This window comes from Palaemon carinicauda, chromosome 4 (assembly GCF_036898095.1).
Source record: "Palaemon carinicauda isolate YSFRI2023 chromosome 4, ASM3689809v2, whole genome shotgun sequence".
In the NCBI taxonomy this organism is placed as follows: domain Eukaryota; kingdom Metazoa; phylum Arthropoda; class Malacostraca; order Decapoda; family Palaemonidae; genus Palaemon; species Palaemon carinicauda.
In genome coordinates, this window is record NC_090728.1 from 164,476,646 (window position 1) to 164,498,078 (window position 21,433).

The 21,433-nt window shown below is 38.3% G+C and overlaps 1 protein-coding gene across 1 annotated transcript in view; it reads left to right on the top strand.

Moving 5' to 3' along the window:
• Positions 1–1,399: 1,399 nt before the first annotated feature.
• Positions 1,400–21,433, top strand: part of LOC137640146 (putative leucine-rich repeat-containing protein DDB_G0290503) — a 172,163-nt gene continuing 152,129 nt past the window's right edge. The window contains 3 exon segments of the mRNA XM_068372639.1: positions 1,400–1,559; positions 3,754–3,862; positions 18,840–18,931. Of these exon segments, the coding sequence (XP_068228740.1) occupies positions 3,754–3,862; positions 18,840–18,931 (201 nt within the window). The 5' untranslated portion in view covers positions 1,400–1,559.

Here is a 21,433-nt window from a genome sequence, read left to right on the forward strand (position 1 = left end):
ATATTACGCGTGGCTTAGTAGTAATTGAGAGTACAATGGTAACTCTCTCTCTCTGCTAGGAATCTACACCACACCCCCTTCTTTCATCTCGTTCTCTTACCTTTCCTAATTGCGTGAAAGCAAAAGTTCCTTATTATCTTTGCATAAGTCACAAACATTATCTACGCAGTTCTTTTCATCGTCTTTTTCTTTCCTTCAATTATTTCTTCTATCCTTTCAGTCTCATTGTATGCGTTATACTTCACTTAGTAGCTGAAAGTATAGTGCTATCAAGAGAGGTCAAAGGTCACGGTGTAAAAAAAAAAAAAAAAGGTATACAGCTGTTTGTCCTGTCTTCGCAACCCTCAGACACGTATGGGTATGGGCAAGTCATTGCCCATAATTGTATGTCACACACCACCAGCTGATTAATTACATTAAACAGATATGTTCAAGAGTATATACTTTATTTTGAATTTGTTTTTTTATAACAATCTTTGAATTTGCTTTACGTTTTATTTCTTAGTTTTAATGGAAGCTTTTGCTCAAGGATATTTAGGCTCAACATCTATTATTATTATTATTATTATTATTATTATTATTAGTAGTAGTAGTAGTAGTAGTAGTAGTAGTAATAGTAGTAGTAGTAGCTAAGGAACAATTCTAGTTGAAAATGCAGGATGCTATAAGCCCTACAAGGCTCCAACATGGTGGTGGAAGAGAGAGAGAGAGAGAGAGAGAGAGAGAGAGAGAGAGAGAGAGAGAGATCAGAGTTCAAGTCTATAACAGGGACAGTTCAGTAAATTTGAAGGTTTTAATAGTTTTTGACCAAGTTATATTCTTAAAATACAACTTTTATAAATCTTGTGACTACATTTCTCTATGACAGCCAACTCCCAAGTGTGCGAAACCAAAACATTGCCAAACAACAGAAGAGCATCGCTCTCAAAAGACTTAAATCCTACTCCAGTTTAAAACTATAAAGAACTACATCCTATCTTTGAGGTAACTAATAAATGCTTGAACCCTAATATCAAAATAAATCATTTCACTTATATACAAAGCATAGCATGTTTTATTCAAGCAATATGATGCAATATTGCGCAGTACATGTAACACTTGAAATTACAGTACATTATTACAATGATACATAACTGTAACAAGATTGATCACACAGTATTATTTATCGTATTTATTTCATCTCCCATAGCTCGTTTATTGCCAAATCCACAGTGAAGCTACGAACTAAGACTATAGTTGTCAACTTGTCATATTCTGCATAGTTTGAACTGCCTTGTCAGTATATTTCCTTATAGTAAAGGTCTAATCTTTGACAATCATTTAACATTATTGATTATATATATTGTCAGGTATTTGTATAATATTGTAGTACCATAATCTATATTGTAAATTCAGTCAACTGAAGTACAAGAGTTTTGTGTTTTGTACGAATCCTCTGCAAAAGGCGCAAGATTGCAACGCTGGAACGTTAAGTTCGTGAACTCAAAGTTTCAAACTCTCCATTGTCTATACGGTAAACAACACGTCCTTGTTTGGGCGTGTTGTCAAATTATCAAATTGTAAGTTTATACTTTGTAATTTCAAGTTTATGTTCATAGAAATTCACACAGGTCATGGCCGTTCATAAGGAATGTTGAATGAGCTCAATTGTTTTTGAAGTTTGTAATATCGTAATAATAGGCCTAGGGTAAGGTACTTGTGGCGGGTTACTGTACCATTTTGCTTCACCTTAATACTCGGATAAGAATAACGATATTATTAAAGTAATTAGGCCCATTGCACCATAAATACATAATTATGAGAATCCCAAAAGATTATGAAGCCTGCATTCATTAAACCTGCCTAGCCCTACCGTAGTTTAGTAGCATGGCCTATTGAACAATCGCAGGCTATGGTACGCTTATTAAAGTCTTTTTTGCCTTTAAAATAAGAAAAATTTACATCTGAGTTACATTTGTTGCTTAAAATATGTATTTAAATAATAATACATAAGGATTTCATAAATACAAGGCCCATTGTAAGAGCAACAAGAAATTGGAAACGGAGGGAACTATGATTGGTAAATCTATATCCATGCTCCGTTCATACTAACCATGGTGAATTGAGGGGTAAAATTGCATAAGTTACCAATAAAACCTTTCAGAAATAATATATTCCTGGTGTAGTTTTATACAATATGAACGATTATCACGCAGATGACTGTCGGAAACTCGTTTTGACACTTTAATACGAATGTACTACTTTTAATAGGAGTAGGCTATGAATTCATCATGGCTGGAACGTCTGTTCCAAATTTAAACAAGGTATTAATAGCTAGAGGGTGGCTAGTAGACCCCCCCCCACCAGATAACGTAATATTCACTTTTACTTTGGCAACCAGGAGAGTACAGAAGTACTTCTCGCTGTTTTAATCTTTTCTTTTAGATTCTCCCAGGGGGATAGACAGTGTTATACTCACGGTTGATTGGTATGACGGGAGCAGATCTCCATACCCCTTCCTGGATGATCTCTCTCTTTCCTGGCAGAGAAAGAGAAGTGGCGCTTGCTAATGATTTCAGTATGAGCTGATGCTGCTGTCCCCTTTTTGGTGTGACGCCTGTCGAGGAAGAAGTCACAGAAGCACAGGACTACTGATCAGTCTGACTCACTGGAGTCTCAGTCTGGTTCCTGTATATGGTTTTGTGGGAGGAACATCACTGTACTAAAACTTTGGTTTTATTGTAGTGTATTACAGGGCAATGTAACATAGGAAAACAACTACTTTTTGTTATAGAAAAAATTACGCTCTCTTCGAAAATGACACTCGTTCCCGTCGCAAATGACAATACAAAATTACCAAATCTTTTCCCAAGGGAAAGCATTGAGGTAAGAGCTACAAGATCTCGCACGCTTGTTACCAGTGACAAATCTCGTATTAGATAAGTCACAAGCGCTTTTTGTCAGGACGCAGAGCCTTGGTCTTGTTCCTCTACCGCCAGGGACATTCACCGGACACTCCTATGACCATCTCTTCTTGTGCATGAACTTCCAAACGACCACAAACTGCCCTTATTAGTTCTCCAGAGGTGGTTGATTTAAACGTTCTTCTGGCATTCATGAGGAATAAATACCTTCCCCACGCGCTTGTGTTAAGAAGGCTGCTCGTTGATCCCGGCCTCCACAAGACTATCTTCCTCCAACTCTAGTACATCGATCGCCATGAGATGAAGGTCCACGAGTAGGATCAGGATCACTTCTTGGGCTGTTTTCATATACAAAATTGCCCTCACGAATGCAATCGCCTTCGTTATCTAAAAACTTGTTCTGTGCCGTGCACACGATCATTGTCAATTTCATGCACTAGAGATGCAAAAACTCAAACATCTCTACATGCACGATATCTCTTATACACGTATTTCTGTTTTTTTAGGAATGATTTATGAATTGTAGAAATTTATGTCTTCAGCTGTGCTGACTTGTCCTAATTTGTTGGAGGAAAGCTTACAGTCCATTGAATTGTGTATCCCTGATCTGGATATTAATCTGGCACTGTTGTTCAGTTAGTTCTTTGTGGAGATCACAAGATAGCCAACACACACACACACACACACACACACACACACACACATTATATTTACAGTATTAATAGAGTGATGGTGATGCTTGAGATGTAGAATAATTGTTTTATATTGGCCCAATAATGTGAATAGAATTTTGTTGTATACAGTATCTTGCTTGAAATTCATGCTAAATGTTTTGGTAATTTTTTTGCAGATGTCTGCCCATAATAGAACACACTATATTGCGCATCAAAACATATCTGCCCAACATCCAATGAATAGGGTAGATGTTAGAACCATGGAGGCTTCCTCAAGGACTGATGGTAAGTTTTACTACATGGGCATAGTTTTTTTTATCTTATATCCATGAAGTGCTTAGTAATCTTGAAATTTTTTTTTTTTCAAATTCTTTATATGAATGATAAAAACTGCTGAGTACTATATACATGTTCCTACATAATTGCAAACCTCTGTCCTTTAACCCCATCGCACCTCTCTATCGCACCGTTGTAGGATCCACTAACTATAAGTAATAATGCTTATGGCTGAGCTGAAGAGTGGCGCTGTAGCTTTTTTTTTTTTTTTTTTTTTTTTTTTTCTCACTTAGGATACCCAAGTTATAACAGATGTGAGCTTCTGGTATGTTGCATTATGTTTAGGAATAATTAAACTTTTTCACGATGTAAGCAGGATATCTTTGCAATGCTTAAAAATATCAACAAAGCTATGATGAACAAGATTTTTTCTTGAAAAATATAAGAAGTATTTGTTCCGTAACTGAAATACAAACCACGCTATTTAATATGGGTAATTACTTTCGGCGTAGCCGAAATAACGAGCCATTAGAATTTTAACGAGGGTTTACTACCCCACCGCTAGTTAGCAGATGGTAGGGAGGGGTAGCTTCCTACCCCCCCCCCCCCCCTTCACACACTTGTGCTGAGTTCACTTTGCTCTCGGCTCGGGTGCTAGACGGACGTTATTGGTTTATCATTTTGAAAACCTCCGGGCATTTAAGGCACATAGAGTCAATAAGGACAAGCTGCATGGTTTCTGGCGTGCTAATTCTAAGACTTGGGTTACTACGCACTTCTTTGTTGAATGGGTAAACCAAGTTTTCGGCCCTGCTGTCAAGAAGTACCTTCAGGAGAGGTATTTGCCTTCAAGTGCTTGCTTTGCTTGGATAATGCTCCCGCTCAACTTCCAGGATTCGAAGATAATATCATCGACCAGTTCAAGTTTATCAATGTGCTGTATCTTCCACTGAACACCACCCCTATCCTCCAGCCCATGGACCAGCAAGTCAGCTCTAATTTAAAGAAGCTCTACAACAAGCACTTATTTAAGCAGTACTTTAATGTCACCCAAAGCACTAACTTAACTTTGCATGAATTTTGGAGGAGCCATTTCAATATCGGGCACTGCTTGAAGATCATAGATCAGGCTTGGGAGGAAGTAACTCGACAGACACTGAATTCATCTTGGAAATAGCTTTGGCCTGATGCTGTTTCTCCCACGGATTTTGAAGGTTTTGGCACCGAACCTGAACCTGTGCTTGCCGTAGAGGAAGACGTAGAAGAGATTGTATCCCTTGGCAAGTCCATGGATCTGGAGGTCGATGAAGATGGCATCACCGAACTCGTCGAGGAGCATCATGAAGACCTCACTACCGAGGAACTCAAGGAGCTGCATGCCATGCAGAATGATGAGTTCCAAGCACAGTTAAGTGAGTTGGAGGAGAGGTTTTACAGTCCCCGTTGGCGTTGGCACATAGGGCAAGAGTCAATCGATCCTTCATAGGCTTATGTCCAGGCATTTCTTCTCTTCGGCGGTGATGTATGTTCGACTAGGCATCTTTTTCCAAAACAGACCAGTTTCATCACAATTCAAAACTTGCTGCTCTATGTAGCCTTCATCCTCCATGATCTTTTCAAACTTCTTAACAAAATCGTTAGCAGCCTTGGTGTCTGAACTTGAAGCCTCTCCGTGCCGAACAACTGAATGAATCACGGTCCATCTCTTAAATTTCTTGAACCAACCGCGAGACGCCTTGAATTCCTCCGTTGTAGGATCGGTTGAACTCTCCCCTGCGTCACCCCCAGATTTATCCATATTAAAAAAAAAGCGTTCCATCTCATCCACAGTAGGGCTGCGACGTTTTGAAATAATGGTGATCCCTTTCGATGGTTTGACTTCTTTAATGGTTGCCTTCTGCTTGATGATTGTCGAGATCTTAGACATATTCCGGCCATATTGTTTATCCAGATCACTCACACTCGCACTGTGCTTATGTTTTTCCACAATTTCTTGTTTCAATTCTAATGAAAGCATTTCCTTCTTCCTTTTCTCACCACTACTAATACCTCGACCGAAACTAAGCCTCTTAGGACCCATGATTATACGTAAAATAAAAAATGAAACGTGAAAAAAGAAAGACAATAAGCACTGTCAATAACGGACCGAACAGGGTACAACCACACGATGCGCACGTGAACAGAGAACTGACCGACGTGAAGCTCACTGGCATCCCTCCGACGTGCTGCCGTTTACCGGTATTAACAAACTACTACCGACTCTGAGAAAAATCTACGCGTATGGTTTACTTTGGATGTTGGAATATGACGTCGGGTGTTGGGACGAGAATTCGATTGAATTTTACGTCGGATGTTGGAACAATCATATGTAAAGGCAATCATATGTAGAGGTTCCACTATATATATATATATATATATATATATATATATATATATATATATATATATATATATATATATATATATATATATATATATATATATATATATATATATATAATATATATATATTTATATATATATATTTATGTATATATATTTATGTATATATATATATATATATATATATATATATATATATATATATATATATATATATATATATATATATATATATATATATATATATATATATATATTTATGTATATATATTTATGTATATATATATATATATATATATATATATATATATATATATATATATATATATATATATATATATATATACACAGTATATATATGTATATATATATACAGTATGTATATGTATATATATATATATATATATATATATATATATATATATATATATATATATATATATATATATATATATATATATATATATAGTGAACCCTCGTTTATCGCGGTAGATAGGTTCCAGACCCGACCGCGATAGGTGAAAATCCGCGAAGTAGTGACACCATATTTACCTATTTATTTAACATGTATATTCAGACTTTTAAAACCTTCCCTTGTACATAGTACTGTTAACAAACTACCCTTTAATGTACAGAACACTTAATGCATGTACTACAGTACCCTAAACTAAAACAGGCACATATATTAAAGGCGACTTTATATCATGCGTTTCCTAAACACGCCAAAAAGCACGATAAAAAAGGGCAACCAATGTTTTGTTTACGTTTATCTCTGATCATAATGAAGAAACAAACGCATTTACACATCTGTGTATAGGTTAGTTTTTGCATCGATTATATTGATTATTCAGTACTTCAGTACAGTATGTTGATTTTGTTATTACCAATGTTTTACTTAATTTTTCGTAGGACTTCCAAATGAAATGTTTTTCTTTATGACGCCGCCTGAAACGACGGCGTCATAAAGTACGCTCAGTAAACAAACGAAGGCATTTAACGCGCATGATGAAAGTGATAAATAATGATATTACAGTAAAAGCTTTTAGAAAATATGTTATTACAAATATTATTTACCGTATCTGTATAAAATCATACATACGTAGCAAATCAGGAAAACAATTTAAGAGAGAGAGAGAGAGAGAGAGAGAGAGAGTTGTTTTACATACGTAAATGTAAATTTTAAACAAAAAAAAATGGCCCCATTTCATATAAAATAGATTACAAATATTTTACTTTATCATATTACAGTAGTCTGTATAATACTGTAAAGTTCAGTATAGTATGTTGTTGTTATAGTCGTGGCGATGAAATTCTCATGAAACAATAACACGGCATTCCATAACAACAGCTGATTCATTCTCTCTCTCTCTATCTCTCTCTCTCTCTCTCTCTCTCTCTCTCTCTCTCTCTCTCTCTCTCTCTCTCTCTCTCTCTTCGTGTTATACAATACTTACATTTAGATGAAGAAACTAAAATTAGTTTTCTTAGTGTCAATTAAATACGAAACGAAAAAATTATGCCGAGTCTACATCCATTTCAATCATAGCTAAAAATACGGCATCCGATTTCATCAGCAAACCACTATTTTTTGGGAAACATCATTTTATTCTAGAAAATTGCTACTCTTTAAATAGTTAATTGCACATTAAGAAAGCGTGTACTTTTGTTTTTAAATTTCGGGTGTGTTTTAAGAATCGAGTATTGTTGACTTCTTTTTGTTTTACTTTTGGCTGTGATTAGATCAGCTGACATCTAGCTGCCGCTCCTGAGAGTGTACGAATACACTAACAAAGTATCGTTTATACCATTTCTTAACTTATTCAAACCGTCTACAGTATACAGTTGATATTACATAAGCACCAATGTGTTATAACCTATCAAATTTTTTTGTTTATTACATTTAAACCCCCCTCTCTCTCTCTCTCTCTCTCTCTCTCTCTCTCTCTCTCTCTCTCTCTCTGTGGGCTACTTTTTACTACCTCCCATTCCTTACCCCTCTCTATCTCTCTAACAAATGATATCTTTGTTGCTCCTCAAAGTTTCATTTATATTGAAAATCAATCATGATTCAATTTTCCTTACTTTCTCCAATCTCGCACCATCGGTCACATCGCGGTATTTTCGAAATTTCCGGAAAATCCGCGATATATGTATATACATGGGTTATGAAAAAAATCCGCGAAGTGGTGAATCCGCGATGGTCGAACCGCGAAGTAGCGAGGGCTCACTGTATATATATCTATCTATACTGTGTATATATATATATATGGTATTATTACAGTTTCATCCATTATGGGAAATCTATTATAATAATATATTTCCCGAGTAAAGCAAGTCTTTTGTAGTATTTCTGTAAAATATTATCTGTCGCAGATGCCTAGTTCTTTATATATCGACGATCAAACTCACGCTACTCATGTCTTCCTCCCAGATTTTTTCTAAGTCTGTTGTTATTGTTGACTGTGTCTTGTATTTGCTTAAGTGAGCCCTGTAACCACTATAATCCGCAGACAAACTAGTCCACTATAAAGTCTTACACGTTTGGCCAATCACAGCGCCTATCCACTAAGACGTCATACATGTTTGGCCAATCACAGCGCGACAATACATCATTTTTCCCATGCATTTCATTTCGTTCTTAGAAATGGAAGCAATAGCAAGCACGTCATCTCATGTTGCACAAAAAGTTGAAATTCCATCTTCTTGTCCTGACTGTTTCCTAACTTACAATGAATTTGTTGTAAGTTATTCGAGGAATATTGAAAACCTAGTGGATTTGTGCCAGAGACACAATTTAATTTAACAAAATAAAAATTGTCCTGCATGTTAAGGAACCTTCCCAACGGCTTCACGTTTTCCTCAAAGCAGCAGCACATCTTGATGAACCAACAGTTTAAGGTGAGCTTCATTAATTTATAGAGTATATTATAATGGTGATAGTATAACGATGTATACAGCAGTACCATCACTTTGGATTTGGTTTGATGGATGTGTTAGGTAGTGGCTGTAAAGGGGGGGGGGGCCTCGCAGGGGCTAGGCCTAGGTAGGGGTACAGGGCCCTAGGTTAGGTGGTTGTATTAGGTTCGGTAGTGTCCCGAAATTCACTGTGGCCCTAAGGGGGGGTCGCAGGGGGGCGGAGCCCCCCCGGTAGGCCTAGGTAGGGGTACAGGGCCCCTATGCTAGGTTAGGTGGGTTTATTAGGTTCAGTAGTGCCCTGAAAATCACTGTGGCCTTGAGGGGGGGGGGCGGAGGCCCCCCCCCCCCCCCGGTAGGGCTAGGTAGGGGTATAGGGGGAGGGGTGGTGGAAGGATAAGTATTTATTTATTGCAAATATCATTTGACGCCCCCCCTCCACCCAAAACCCCGGTTCCGAACTGGTGTCCCCCATAATTGTTGGGATGAAGTAGGGTCTTTCTGCATTCTAGAACAACTTGTTGTTTTAACTCCAATTACATAGTAAATCTCTAAATTGGATGGTTTGCGGTCAAAATAAACGTTAAATTCGTTGGAACTACACTATTTCTGATGCAACAAATATATTTTTATTCCAGTTTCCCCATAATGGATGAAACTGTAAATTTACCATATATATATATATATATATATATATATATATATATATATATATATATATATATATATATATATATATATATATATATATATATACTGTATATTTATATATATATATATATATATATATATATATATATATGCGTGTGTGTGTACATATATATATATTTATATATATATATATAAATATATACAGTACATATATACAGTATATATATATATATATATATATATATATATATATATATATATATATATATATATATATATATATATATATATATATATATATATATATATATATACATATATATATATATATATATATATATATATATATATATATATATATATATATATATATATATATATACAGTATAGATATGCATATATACAGTATATATATATATATATATATATATATATATATATATATATATATATATATATATATATATATATATATATATATATATATATATATATACTGTACATATATATACTGTATATATATTATATATATATGTATATATATATATATATATATATATATATATATATATATATATATATATATATATATATATATATATATATATATATATATATATATATATATATACACACAGTATAGATATGGAAAGCTGATTAAATTTCCTACGTAATGTGCAGATGAAATCAATAGGTGCTAACACAGTAAAATGAGAAATTGTAGCCCAAAAATTAGTTATTTTTTTTATATACCCATTCATATTTTTACATTTTCCATATACCATGTGAAAATACTAAGAATGCCCATTCCAACATCAAATGAAACATGAATATTGCAATTATTTTTGTTCATGCACACACACAAGTGTGAAATTATTCATGCATTCCTAAAACATATGGCTGAACCACTAGACTCAACGGGTTTTCAATTGTACATATTTACGCTGAAATTTTTTTGTAGATAACTCAGTAATAAGTAATGCTATGGTAAAAAGCCAAAGGGCAATATAAAGCTAAATGAATTTCCTTGGGTTACGACGGTCTCGAGTTACGCCGATTCGCAGTTATGAACATCCTCCCATAAGGTACAGTACTTTAAAAAAATCCTTGTAACTCAGATTCAAAGTACGACGTTTCCTTCGTTGATACTGCAAACTATTGGCCAGTGCGGAAAGAAACATTTTGCTGAGTACTGCATTACGCATTACATTATAATTAGTTTGCTAACGTATTGTTTACAATTTGAATTAGTGGTTTTGATGTTCTTTTTTGGATATTTTCATCTGGTTTTTCTGCTGTGTATCATGTCTGAAAGCGCAGGGGAAACTTCTGATGTTAGTGTACTCTACAGGCCAACCACAGTATTAAAGGTAAGGTATTGTTATATACTGTATATTACTTATTGTCTTCTAGTACTGTACAGTATAAGTGTAGATACACTACTGTATAGGGCACAGTAGGTCTACAGGTATTTGTATTTATAGAGTGCAGTAATTTATGTATATTAAGATATTGTTTTCTCTTTTTTTAAAGTATATTATACATACCAGTATATTATTATTATTATTATTATTAAATGCTAAGCTACAACCCTAGTTGGAAAAGCAGGATGCTATAAGCCCAGGGGCCCCAACAGGGAAAATAGCTCAGTGAGGAAAGGAAACAAGGAAAAATAAAATATTTTGACAATAGTAAAAAACATTAAAATAAATATTTCCTGCATAAACAATAAAAACTTCAACAAAACAAGATGAAGAGAAACTAGATAGAACAGTGTGTCTGAGTGTACCCTCATGCCAGAGAACTCTAACCCAAGACAGTGGAAGACCATGGTACAGAGGCTATGGCACTACCCAAGACTAAGAGAACACTGGTTTGATTTTGGAGTGTCCTCTTCCTAGAAGAGCTGCTGACCATAGCTAAAGAGTCTCTTCTACCCTTACCAAGAGGAAAGTAGCCACTGGACAATTACAGTGTAGTAGTCAACCCCTTGGGTGAAGAATTGTTTGGTAATCTCAGTGTTGTCAGGTGTATGAGGACAGAGGAGAATCTGTAAAGAATAGGCCAGACTATTGGGTGTATGTGTAGGCAAAGGGAAAGAACCGTAACCAGAGAGAAGGATCCAATGTAGTACTGTCTGGCCAGTCAAAGGACCCCCTAACTCTCTAGCGGTAGTATCTCAACGGGCAGCTGGTGCCCTGGCCAACCTACTACAGTACCTATGAAAATTATATTTCTTCTATACTTGCTAATACAAAATAATGAGTGACTCCCAGCTACATGATAAAAGGTAATCAATGAATCAATTCATTCATTGATTCCATTTCATCATGTAGCTGGGAATCCCTCATTATTTTGTATTGTTGAACTACTGCAAACTCATTAAATTTTAAATATTAAACTTAGCCGGTGAATATATAATAGCCGACGTCTCCGACGGCTCGACAGATTCCAAAAACTCGCGAGCGATCGCCGTGAAGGTTGCGGGTGTGACCACCAGCGCCGACTATCGGCCAGATACCGCATATACTTGTAAACATCTCCAGTTCTTCTCTGTCGGTCTTGTCGACAAGTTGGTTCCACTCGCTTTATGATCTCGAGTTTTCTACCGAATTGGTGAAGTACTTGGTTTTGGTTTTATTGCTTTCGCCGTGTTGGATTATTCAATACTGTCTTCAAAAGAAATGCTTTTGAAAGGAGAGGAAAAGTGTTTTGCCCTTGCTTTTTTTTTATCTCTGGTTTTTCCATAGAGTAAAGATGGCCTACCCTTCCCTCAGTGTACGGAAGTGTGTTTAAGGCTTTTAGTAATTATTTTATCACGTTATAAATTATTGTTGATATTTATAGATTTTCCTCTATATATTTTATATCTCACCCGCCTTTATTAGGCCTCTTCGATTAGCTTTCCATTTATACTAAACATCAAGATAAATTTTATGTTTTGTTTATATGCGGCCTTTACCTACTCCTTGTAGGTGGTCCTAACTTGGAAAACGAAGTTAAACAACGTTGAGCCCATTCAACTTTTATTTTTGTTAAGTTTAAATCAATTGCTCTGTAAGAGTTATGAAATGAATATTTTTTAGAAAATATTTTAAGAATTATATTCTTTGAATAGTCTTCGTGCTGTTTTTTTCAAAGATGAACTAACGTTTGGTTTATTTATGCTACGCAGTTTGCGCTCTATCGTTACGATAGAGAAAGAGAGAATCACGGTTTCACTTTGCAGAAAGAGTAAATCGATTTTGACGTTTTGTTCATTCTTCTTTCAAACTGAAGTGTTTTAGATACTATTTTAAAGGAACTTGTTAATTTTCAATTTCTTAGTCCTTTCAGTTTTTTCCTTTGGTCAAATAACCTGTTTATTGACGAAGGGTGAGTGGGCAATTCTCTTGTGTGTGACAAGAGAGAGAGAGAGAGAGAGAAAGAGAGAACGATCCGATCTTTATTCTTGTCCCAAGTCTCTGTACAAGGAGTTTGGGAGCGAGTAACGTTCTCGATTCAGTTTTTTACTCTCGTCCCAAGTCTCTGTACGGGGAGACAGGATAAAACGTTTTTAGTTTTTATTCTCGTCCCAAGGCACTGTACGGTGAGAGATTGAAAACGTAGTCTTTAGTGAACTAGTGTTTAGTCTCCTCCCCAGTCACTGATCCTTTTTAACTTTATATATTTCCGTTTTATTCGATATATATGTATATGTTTATTGATTTTTGCATGTGTGTTTCATTTTGTACTAATGTGCTTACATTATACGACTCATTTCGCAATTATAACCTTTTGATGTAAGGGAGAATTGCGTGCTTCTGGTAGAAATCAGTTTTATTCATGCCTAATGTGAAATTATTGAAAAATACGATATCAGTGAAGTAAGTGCAAAAAAAACATGTTCTGTGTTGCGGAGGGTTCGTTTGTTCGTGCTTGTTGCTCCCCTAGTCCGAGACCTCTTTCAGGCTCCCCTGCACCAGGGAGAAGTAATGTCGTAGGACTAAGGGGACGAGAGGCTTTAACCAACGTACAGACGTTCCCTCTTTGGTATCGGACGTTTCTCGTCAAGATCGCCCTTACCATAAGACGGGTGAGACTGTGTTCTCCTCGTCATCCGAAGACTTTTCGCAAAAGAAACCTTGGCGCAAGGTTTCTAGACCCTTGAAGCGAAAGTCAGTCCCTTCAGGACAGGTCCAGCGTCCTGGCTGTAGCCATTGGGACAGCTCTGACCCTTTGCAGTCGTCGGAAGACTGTTCGCCTATTAAACGCAAGCGTAACACGGGGTCCGAGGGTCGCGGTAAAGGCAATGTTTTGCCAACACAGACGTTACCGTCGTCTCGGCCCGTTCCGACTCCCGTTGATCCTAAATGGGTTGTCCTGCAGGACATGCAGACTAAGCTTGCCTCCCTTATGGAGAAGTATGACGTTGAGCAGGTTCACGATGAACCTTTGCTTTCGAGTCGCCGTTACGCTAAACGAGACTCTGGCCGTCAGCCGCCCAAACGAGCATTTACTCGTCCGTTTGACGTTAGTGCTGACGTTTTCTTGTACTTTGAAACGTGATGTCAGTAGTTTTTCACGTCGGTCACGTGACATGGATCCTCCCTCGCTGCAGTCTCGTGTTGACTTTCAGCCGCTGCCGCAGTCTCGTGTTGACGTTCAGCCGCTGCCGCAGTCTCGTGTTGACGTTCAGCCGCTGCCGCCGCAGCCCCGACCTGACGTTCGCCGACCGGCTCAGTTGCCTCGACTTGACGTTGAACGTCAATCACCGCAGTCGAAGGTTGTTTTGCCTGCTCAGTCTATGCAGTCAAGGCAGTTCCGATGTGACGTCGAGCGTCAATCAACTTCAGTTGTTGTTGTTGGTCAGTCACAAGGATTTCAGTCCTTTCAGCTGCGGCATGACGTCGCTTCCTCTACTGCTACTGCTGCTCCTTTGCTTGTTGACATTGCCTGTCAAGCGTTGCCGCTGCGGCAGGTCTCTCCTTTTCATGAGACTAGGCAATTGTCGGACGAGGTTCCTTCAGATGAGGAAGTTGCTGATCCTCCTCCTACTGATATTCCTTTGGGGACTTTGTCAGACGGAGAGGAGCCTAAAGCTGCTCAGCCCTCTATGGACTTTAAAAAAATCATGCTGATTTTTAAGGATCTTTTTCCGGACCATTTTTGTAACTGCTGCTCCTCGTTCGCCTTTGTCAGAGTTTACGCTAGGCCTAGCTACTTTGAAGCTGTCGTTTTCTAAGCTAGTGCTGTCTCGCTCTTCTAAGAGAGCTTTACGTTTGCTAGGCGACTGGTTGATCACCAGGAGGAGTTTGGGGGAGACAGCCTTTGCTTTCCCTCCTTTTAAACTGGCTTCTAGAGCGAGCGTCTGGTATGACACGGGAGAAGTTCTCGGCTTGGGAGTTCCTGCCTCTGCCCAGGGAGACTTCTCAAGCCTCATAGACTCTCCCCGTCGCCTGGCCATGAGACGCTCCAAGATTTTATGGTCGGCTTCAGAGCTAGACCATTTCTTGTTAGGAGTTTTTCGAGCGTTTGAAGTTTTTTTATTTGTTGGATTGGTCCCTGGGAGCCTTAAGTAAGAAGGTCTCTCCAGCTGTCAATGTATTGCTGTACAATTATGTCATGCATGAACAAGGCTATCAGGGATGGCTCCAATGATCTGACAGCCACGTTCACTGCAGGAACAAGGCTATCAGGGATGGCTCCAATGATCTGGCAGCCACGTTCACTGCAGGAGTACTTAAGATGTAAGTGCGCTCAATGTGTTCATTGTCAAGACAAACTTCACGATGAAGACTACCAAATCTGTCTTGGCAGCAGTAAGGGAAGGCGACTGGATGGTCTCTCTCGACCTTCAGGATGCATACTTCCACATCCCGATTCATCCAAACTTTCAACAACATCTGAGGTTTGTGGACGGGAAAGTAATGTACCAATGTCGAGCACTGTACTTCGGCCTCATTCCTGCTCCTCTTGTTTTTACAAGGCCCTTGCAAAATGTAGCAAGCTTTCTACATTTTTTGAGGATTCAGAGCCTCCCTTTATTTTGACGACTGGCTAATCAGGGCGTCGTCATTATATCGCTGTCTGGAGAGCCTCTAATGGACATTAGACCTAACCAACGTAGAGAAGTCGTAACTTACAGTACCCCATCCCAGACCATTCTTTATTTGGGAATGGAGATACAGTGTCTGATTTTTCGGGCCTTTTCGTCTCCCACAAGAATGGAACAAGCTCTGTTAAAAGTCCTTCACTTGCAAGAGAAAAACAGTTGCTCTGTAAGAGTTTGAACTAGCCTCGTGGGAACTCTTTCATCGCTGGAGTAGTTTATCTCTCTGGGGAGACTCAACCTATGCCCTCTCCAATTTCACCTAAACCATTGGAACAAGGAGAAGGGCTTAGAGAGTATCTCTTTCCCAATCTCCAACTCAGTCTAGACATGTCTGACTTGGTGGGACAGCAACATCAGACTTCGAGAAGGTCTTTCTCTTGCGATCAAGAACCCAAACCATGTGTTGTATTCAGATGCATCGGATTTGGGTTATCGAGCTCCACTGGACAGTCTGGAATGCTCGGGTCTTTGATCCACGGATCAGAAGGAACTCCATTTAAGGCAAGTAACATCTCTCCTTTGGCGAGATTTGTGCAAGGAAAAATGAATGTCTTGGCGGACTGCCTCAGCAGAAGAGGACAAGTCATCTCCATGGAGTGGACGTTGCATAAGACTGTGTGCGAGAAGCTATGGATGACATGGGGTCAACCCACCATAGATCTTTTTGCGACTTCTCTGACAAAGAGGCTCTCGACTTACTGCTTTCCAGTTTCAGATCCAGAGGCAGCCCACATAGACGCTTTCCTGCTGGACTGGTCTCACCTGGACGTTTATGCCTTTCCACCTTTCAAGATCCTAAACAAGGTGCTGCAGAAGTTCACCTCTCACGAAGGGACCAGGTTGACATTGGTTGCTCCACTCTGGCCCGCGAGAGAGTGGTTCACAGAGGTACTTCTATGGCTGGTAGACGTTCCAAGAAGTCTGCCGTTACGGATGGATCTCTTGCGACAGCCTCACGTAAAGAGATTTTATCAAAGCCTCCCCACGCTTCGTCTAACTGCCATCAGACTATCGAAAGACTCTCTTGAGCTCGAGGGTTTTCGAAGGAGGCAGCTAGAGCGATCGCGAGGGCTAGAAGATCCTCTACCATCAGGATCTATCAGTCGAAATGGGAGGTATTTAGAGACTGGTGCAAGTCCTCCTCTATTTCCTCTTCCAAGTGCCTCTGTAGCGCAGATTGTGAATTTTCTGCCTTATCTGAGAAACGGTCGCTCCCTTTCTGCATCCACCATTAAAGGCTACAGAAGCATGTTAGCTTCTGTTTTCAGGCATAAGGGTTTGGATCTTTCTAATAACAAAGATCTCCAAGACCTGCTTAAGTCTTTCGAGACTTCCAAGGAGCGTCATATTTCGACTCCTGCTTGGAACTTGGACGTGGTCCTACAGTTCCTTATGTCAGACAGGTTTGAACTATTAAATTCAGCCTCCCTGAAGGATCTTACCCTCAAGACACTTTTTTTTGGTGAGCTTGGCTTTGGCTAAAAGGGTTAGTGAGATACATGCTTTTAGCAAGAACATCGGTTTCTCCGCTAATAAAGCAGTATGCGCTCTTCAACTTGGTTTTTTGGCCAAGAATGAACTTCCGTCTCGTCCTTGGCCTAAATCATTTGAAATCCCCAGTCTTTCTGAGATTGTGGAGAATGAAGTTGAAAGAGTGCTGTGCCCCGTTAGAGCTCTTAATTTTTGTTTATCCAGAACTAAACCGCGACGAGGTTGTTCAGAGGCTTTATGGTGCTCCGTTAAAAAGCCCTCTTTGCCTATGTCTAAGAATGCGTGATCTTATTTTATTAGACTTTTGATTCGGGAGGCACACTCTCAATTAAGTGAGAAGGATCATAATTTACTTAAAGTCAAGGCTCATGAAGTTAGAGCGATAGCAACTTCTGTAGCGTTTAAGCAAAATAGACCCATTAAAAGTATTATGGACGCGACCTTTTGGAGAGGCAAGTCGGTTTTCGCTTTATATTACTTGAAAGATGTCCAGACTCTTTATGAGGACTGCTACACACTGGGACCATTCGTAGCAGCGAGTGCAGTAGTGGGTGAAGGCTCTACCACTACATTCCTTTAATCCCAATATCCTTTTAATCTACTCTTGAAATTTTTAATCTTATTTTGGGTTGTACGGGAGACTAAGAAGTCTTTCGCAATCTTTTTGATTTGGCGGGTGGTCAAAATATTGTTTCTTGAGAGCGCCCAGATTAAGGGTATTGATGAGGTCCTGTTATAGGGGTGTTCACCCTGGTTATAGCAGATCCTGGGAGTCTTTCGGCATCCTAAGAGGATCGCTGGGCTTCATGAGGATAGCGGACTAATGAGACAGAGTAATAATCAGAGTCTGCTTCCTTACCAGGTACCTATACTTAAGTCTGTTTTTTGAATAATTGTCAAAAACTCTTGAGCATATACGCCTTTATTGTATTAATACTGGTCTCTACCCACCACCATGGGTGTGAATCAGCTATTATATATTCACCGGCTAAGTTTAATATTTAAAAATGATATTTGGATTATAAAATAAATTTTTGAATATACTTACCCGGTGAATATATAAATTAAAGGCCCTCCCTTCCTCCCCGATAGAGACCTAGGGGACTGAGAAGAACTGGAGATGTTTACAAGTATATGCGGTATCTGGCCGATAGTCGGCCGGGTGGTCACACCCGCAACCTTCACGGCGATCGCTCGCGAGTTTTTGGAATCTGTCGAGCCGTCGGAGACGTCAGCTATTATATATTCACCGGGTAAGTATATTCAAAAATTTATTTTATAATCAAAATATCATTTTTTCTCTTTTTTTTACAAGTGTTTATTTTCTTAGAATTAGTTTTTCCTTTTTTTTTTCTTTAGGTCTACACAAATTTTACTTCTTACCATTATGTACGGGTGAAACCTTATGAGTTTCAATAGAAAGTAGTAATAATATTTTACTTCTTTTTCTAACAGCTATTAAAGAGGCTGGAGAAGAAGTAGTGACTATTCATAAGAAGCTGCAGCAGGAAACGGAGAATATTCTTCGATGGAAAGCCTCCTCTGAGGTAAGAATATTGATTTTAACTTATACATATTGATGGATTGATTATGTATCATTAGAAATAAGTAAATTATGTACTGTATATTCTTAGTTATCTTTTTACGTAGTTGGAATATTGCATGGAATATTTTGTTATTATTTGTTGTCATCTGTACTATTTTTAGGCTTGTAAAAGTTTGATTAGAGATGCATATGTAGATTGATCAGGATCTAAATGATAGTGTGAGCTTTCAACCTCAGAGTTACTGTGTGAAACCAGTCGACAGTCTAGAGGCCCTTTCTGACATTTAGGCTACTTCTAGCATTACCACAAGACCATATGAACTTATTCGAATGTTCATCTTTGTTGCTCATGTCAATCATTATTCTTATTCCTTTAGATCACTCTAGTATCTTTGCAAAAGCTGTCTTCCTTTATATCTTCTTATTCATTTGCAACCTACAGTAGATGATGTCTATAGTTTACCCAATAATTGTTATCTACAATGTATAATTGCACAATACAGTAGTGGTTAATACTTTTAAAAGTATGCTTCTAATGCTAGGTTACACTACCTCATTACCTATGGTCGTTTAAAATGTTTTGGAGTTGGTTACAAGCCATTGCTCAAGTTCTTTGGTTTTCATCCTTGATAGGCTTTACTCTGAACTTTGAATGCCAGGTATGCTTTTCTTCCATAGCATTTAAACTAAGCAGTAATTTCATGCCCCAAGATATTCACTATTTGTCTTCCCTTCTTGTCCTTTTTGGGTTCACATCATGTACTGTATTTGTTCTTACGTAAAATACAAACCTTATGTTCTTTATATAGGAGAAAAAATCAGAGCAAGCTGGCATATGGCTATAAAACTTTTAATGAGGTGTCAACAACCTTTGTGGTTGTAACCAGTGGCAATGGGGAGAAGCCTTGCCCCCTTCACTTACGCATACCACCTTCAGTCTGATCTCAACTGTGGTTGAAGACAGACGTCTCCTTCCACGTTCTTACTGGGTGGCTAAAATCCTTTTTTTTTTTTCTGTATACGTACATAACGTGCGTACACTTGATGGTGCCTGACATTCAAGTTTTCCTGCACGTTGATGGTGCATGAGGATACAGACCCTCACTATCTTTGCCCTTCATGTAGAGAACACTTCTGCACGAGGCTTCCCCTTGCCCAGAGTGTTATAGTTGGGTCATTTTCATAAGTTCCGTAATCACTGAGAGCGGAGTTACTTTTCTCATTGGAATTGACTTTTTGAACGGATAAAAAAGAAATTTAGCCCCCCTGCCCCTGTCAAAAGTGTGGGCATAACTTTTGAGAGCCCTGAATTAAAAAATGGCTGCCGTTGGCATTTCAAAAAATTTACTTTTTCTTGGTTTGGCTTAGAGGGCTTTACAAAATATGTTTTATTGGGTTTTTTGGTATGGTAAATTAATTTCTGATGTTTTTTTTATTGATTTGACCAGTTTTTCATATTCAAATTCACTATGACCGCCTATTTTGAGCACCGAACGTTCAATTTTGCTAGGTTATTACAGACCTTTTATAGTAGGTTATAATGAAAGTTTTTTTTTTGTGATGAATTATTTTATTAATTATAGAAATAATAGTAAAGACAAAAGTCACTTTACAACAAAACCAAGGTTAATGGTTGAAACACGTTGAAACACAAGTAAATGTCAAACAACAAATTGATATTGATTATCAAATGTACACCACTGAATCAATTGTTCTACGTCAATCATGGGACTTTTATACTTCTGAATCTGTTGAATCCCCAGACTCACTCATCTCACTGTCAGATTCACTTTCCTCTGAGGAGTCAGGAAGCATGAGCTGTTGGGGCAAGGGGGGGTTGTGTGTATAGCGCACTGGTCGGCATTTTCCATTCACAAGTTCCCAACCATGACCAATAGGGGATGGATGGATGGTCAAACAAGTTGTAGTGTAGTGGGCAATATGTGATATAGTTTGTCCTTTCAACATTTGGATTCAAGGAGTCGTCATCAGGTGGGAGGCAGATCGTACTCTTCTTCATTTTTTACGACTTGGAAGCCCTTGCTTGCCCACAAGTAGCATCTGCACTTTCACCATAGATACAGGACAGTACAAAGGTCTTCATATCAGCTCTGATACTATCCTCTAAGTCGATGCTTTCACCAGTTCGTCCAAGGAGCTTTCTCACCTCGGGATCAGAGATCACCATCTCCATCACCTTCTTTCCATGGCTATAGAACCCTGACGTATGATCACTGCCAGTGATCACATGGAGAGGGATGATGATCTATGAGACTTCTTCTGGTAGCATGTCACGGCAGTTGATAAAGACATGCTTGTGTTTGATAAGTAGATCACCAGGGAGTTGCTGTGAAAGATATGCTGCTTGAACATACACATCTGTATCTTCACTGTCAAATACAACTGCCCCATTAAAGTTCCCCATCCGGGCCTTGGCATAGGCAGAGAACATCATTGTGTCAGCCTCTGGATGTCTGAAAATAAAGTCTGTGTTTGCCACACC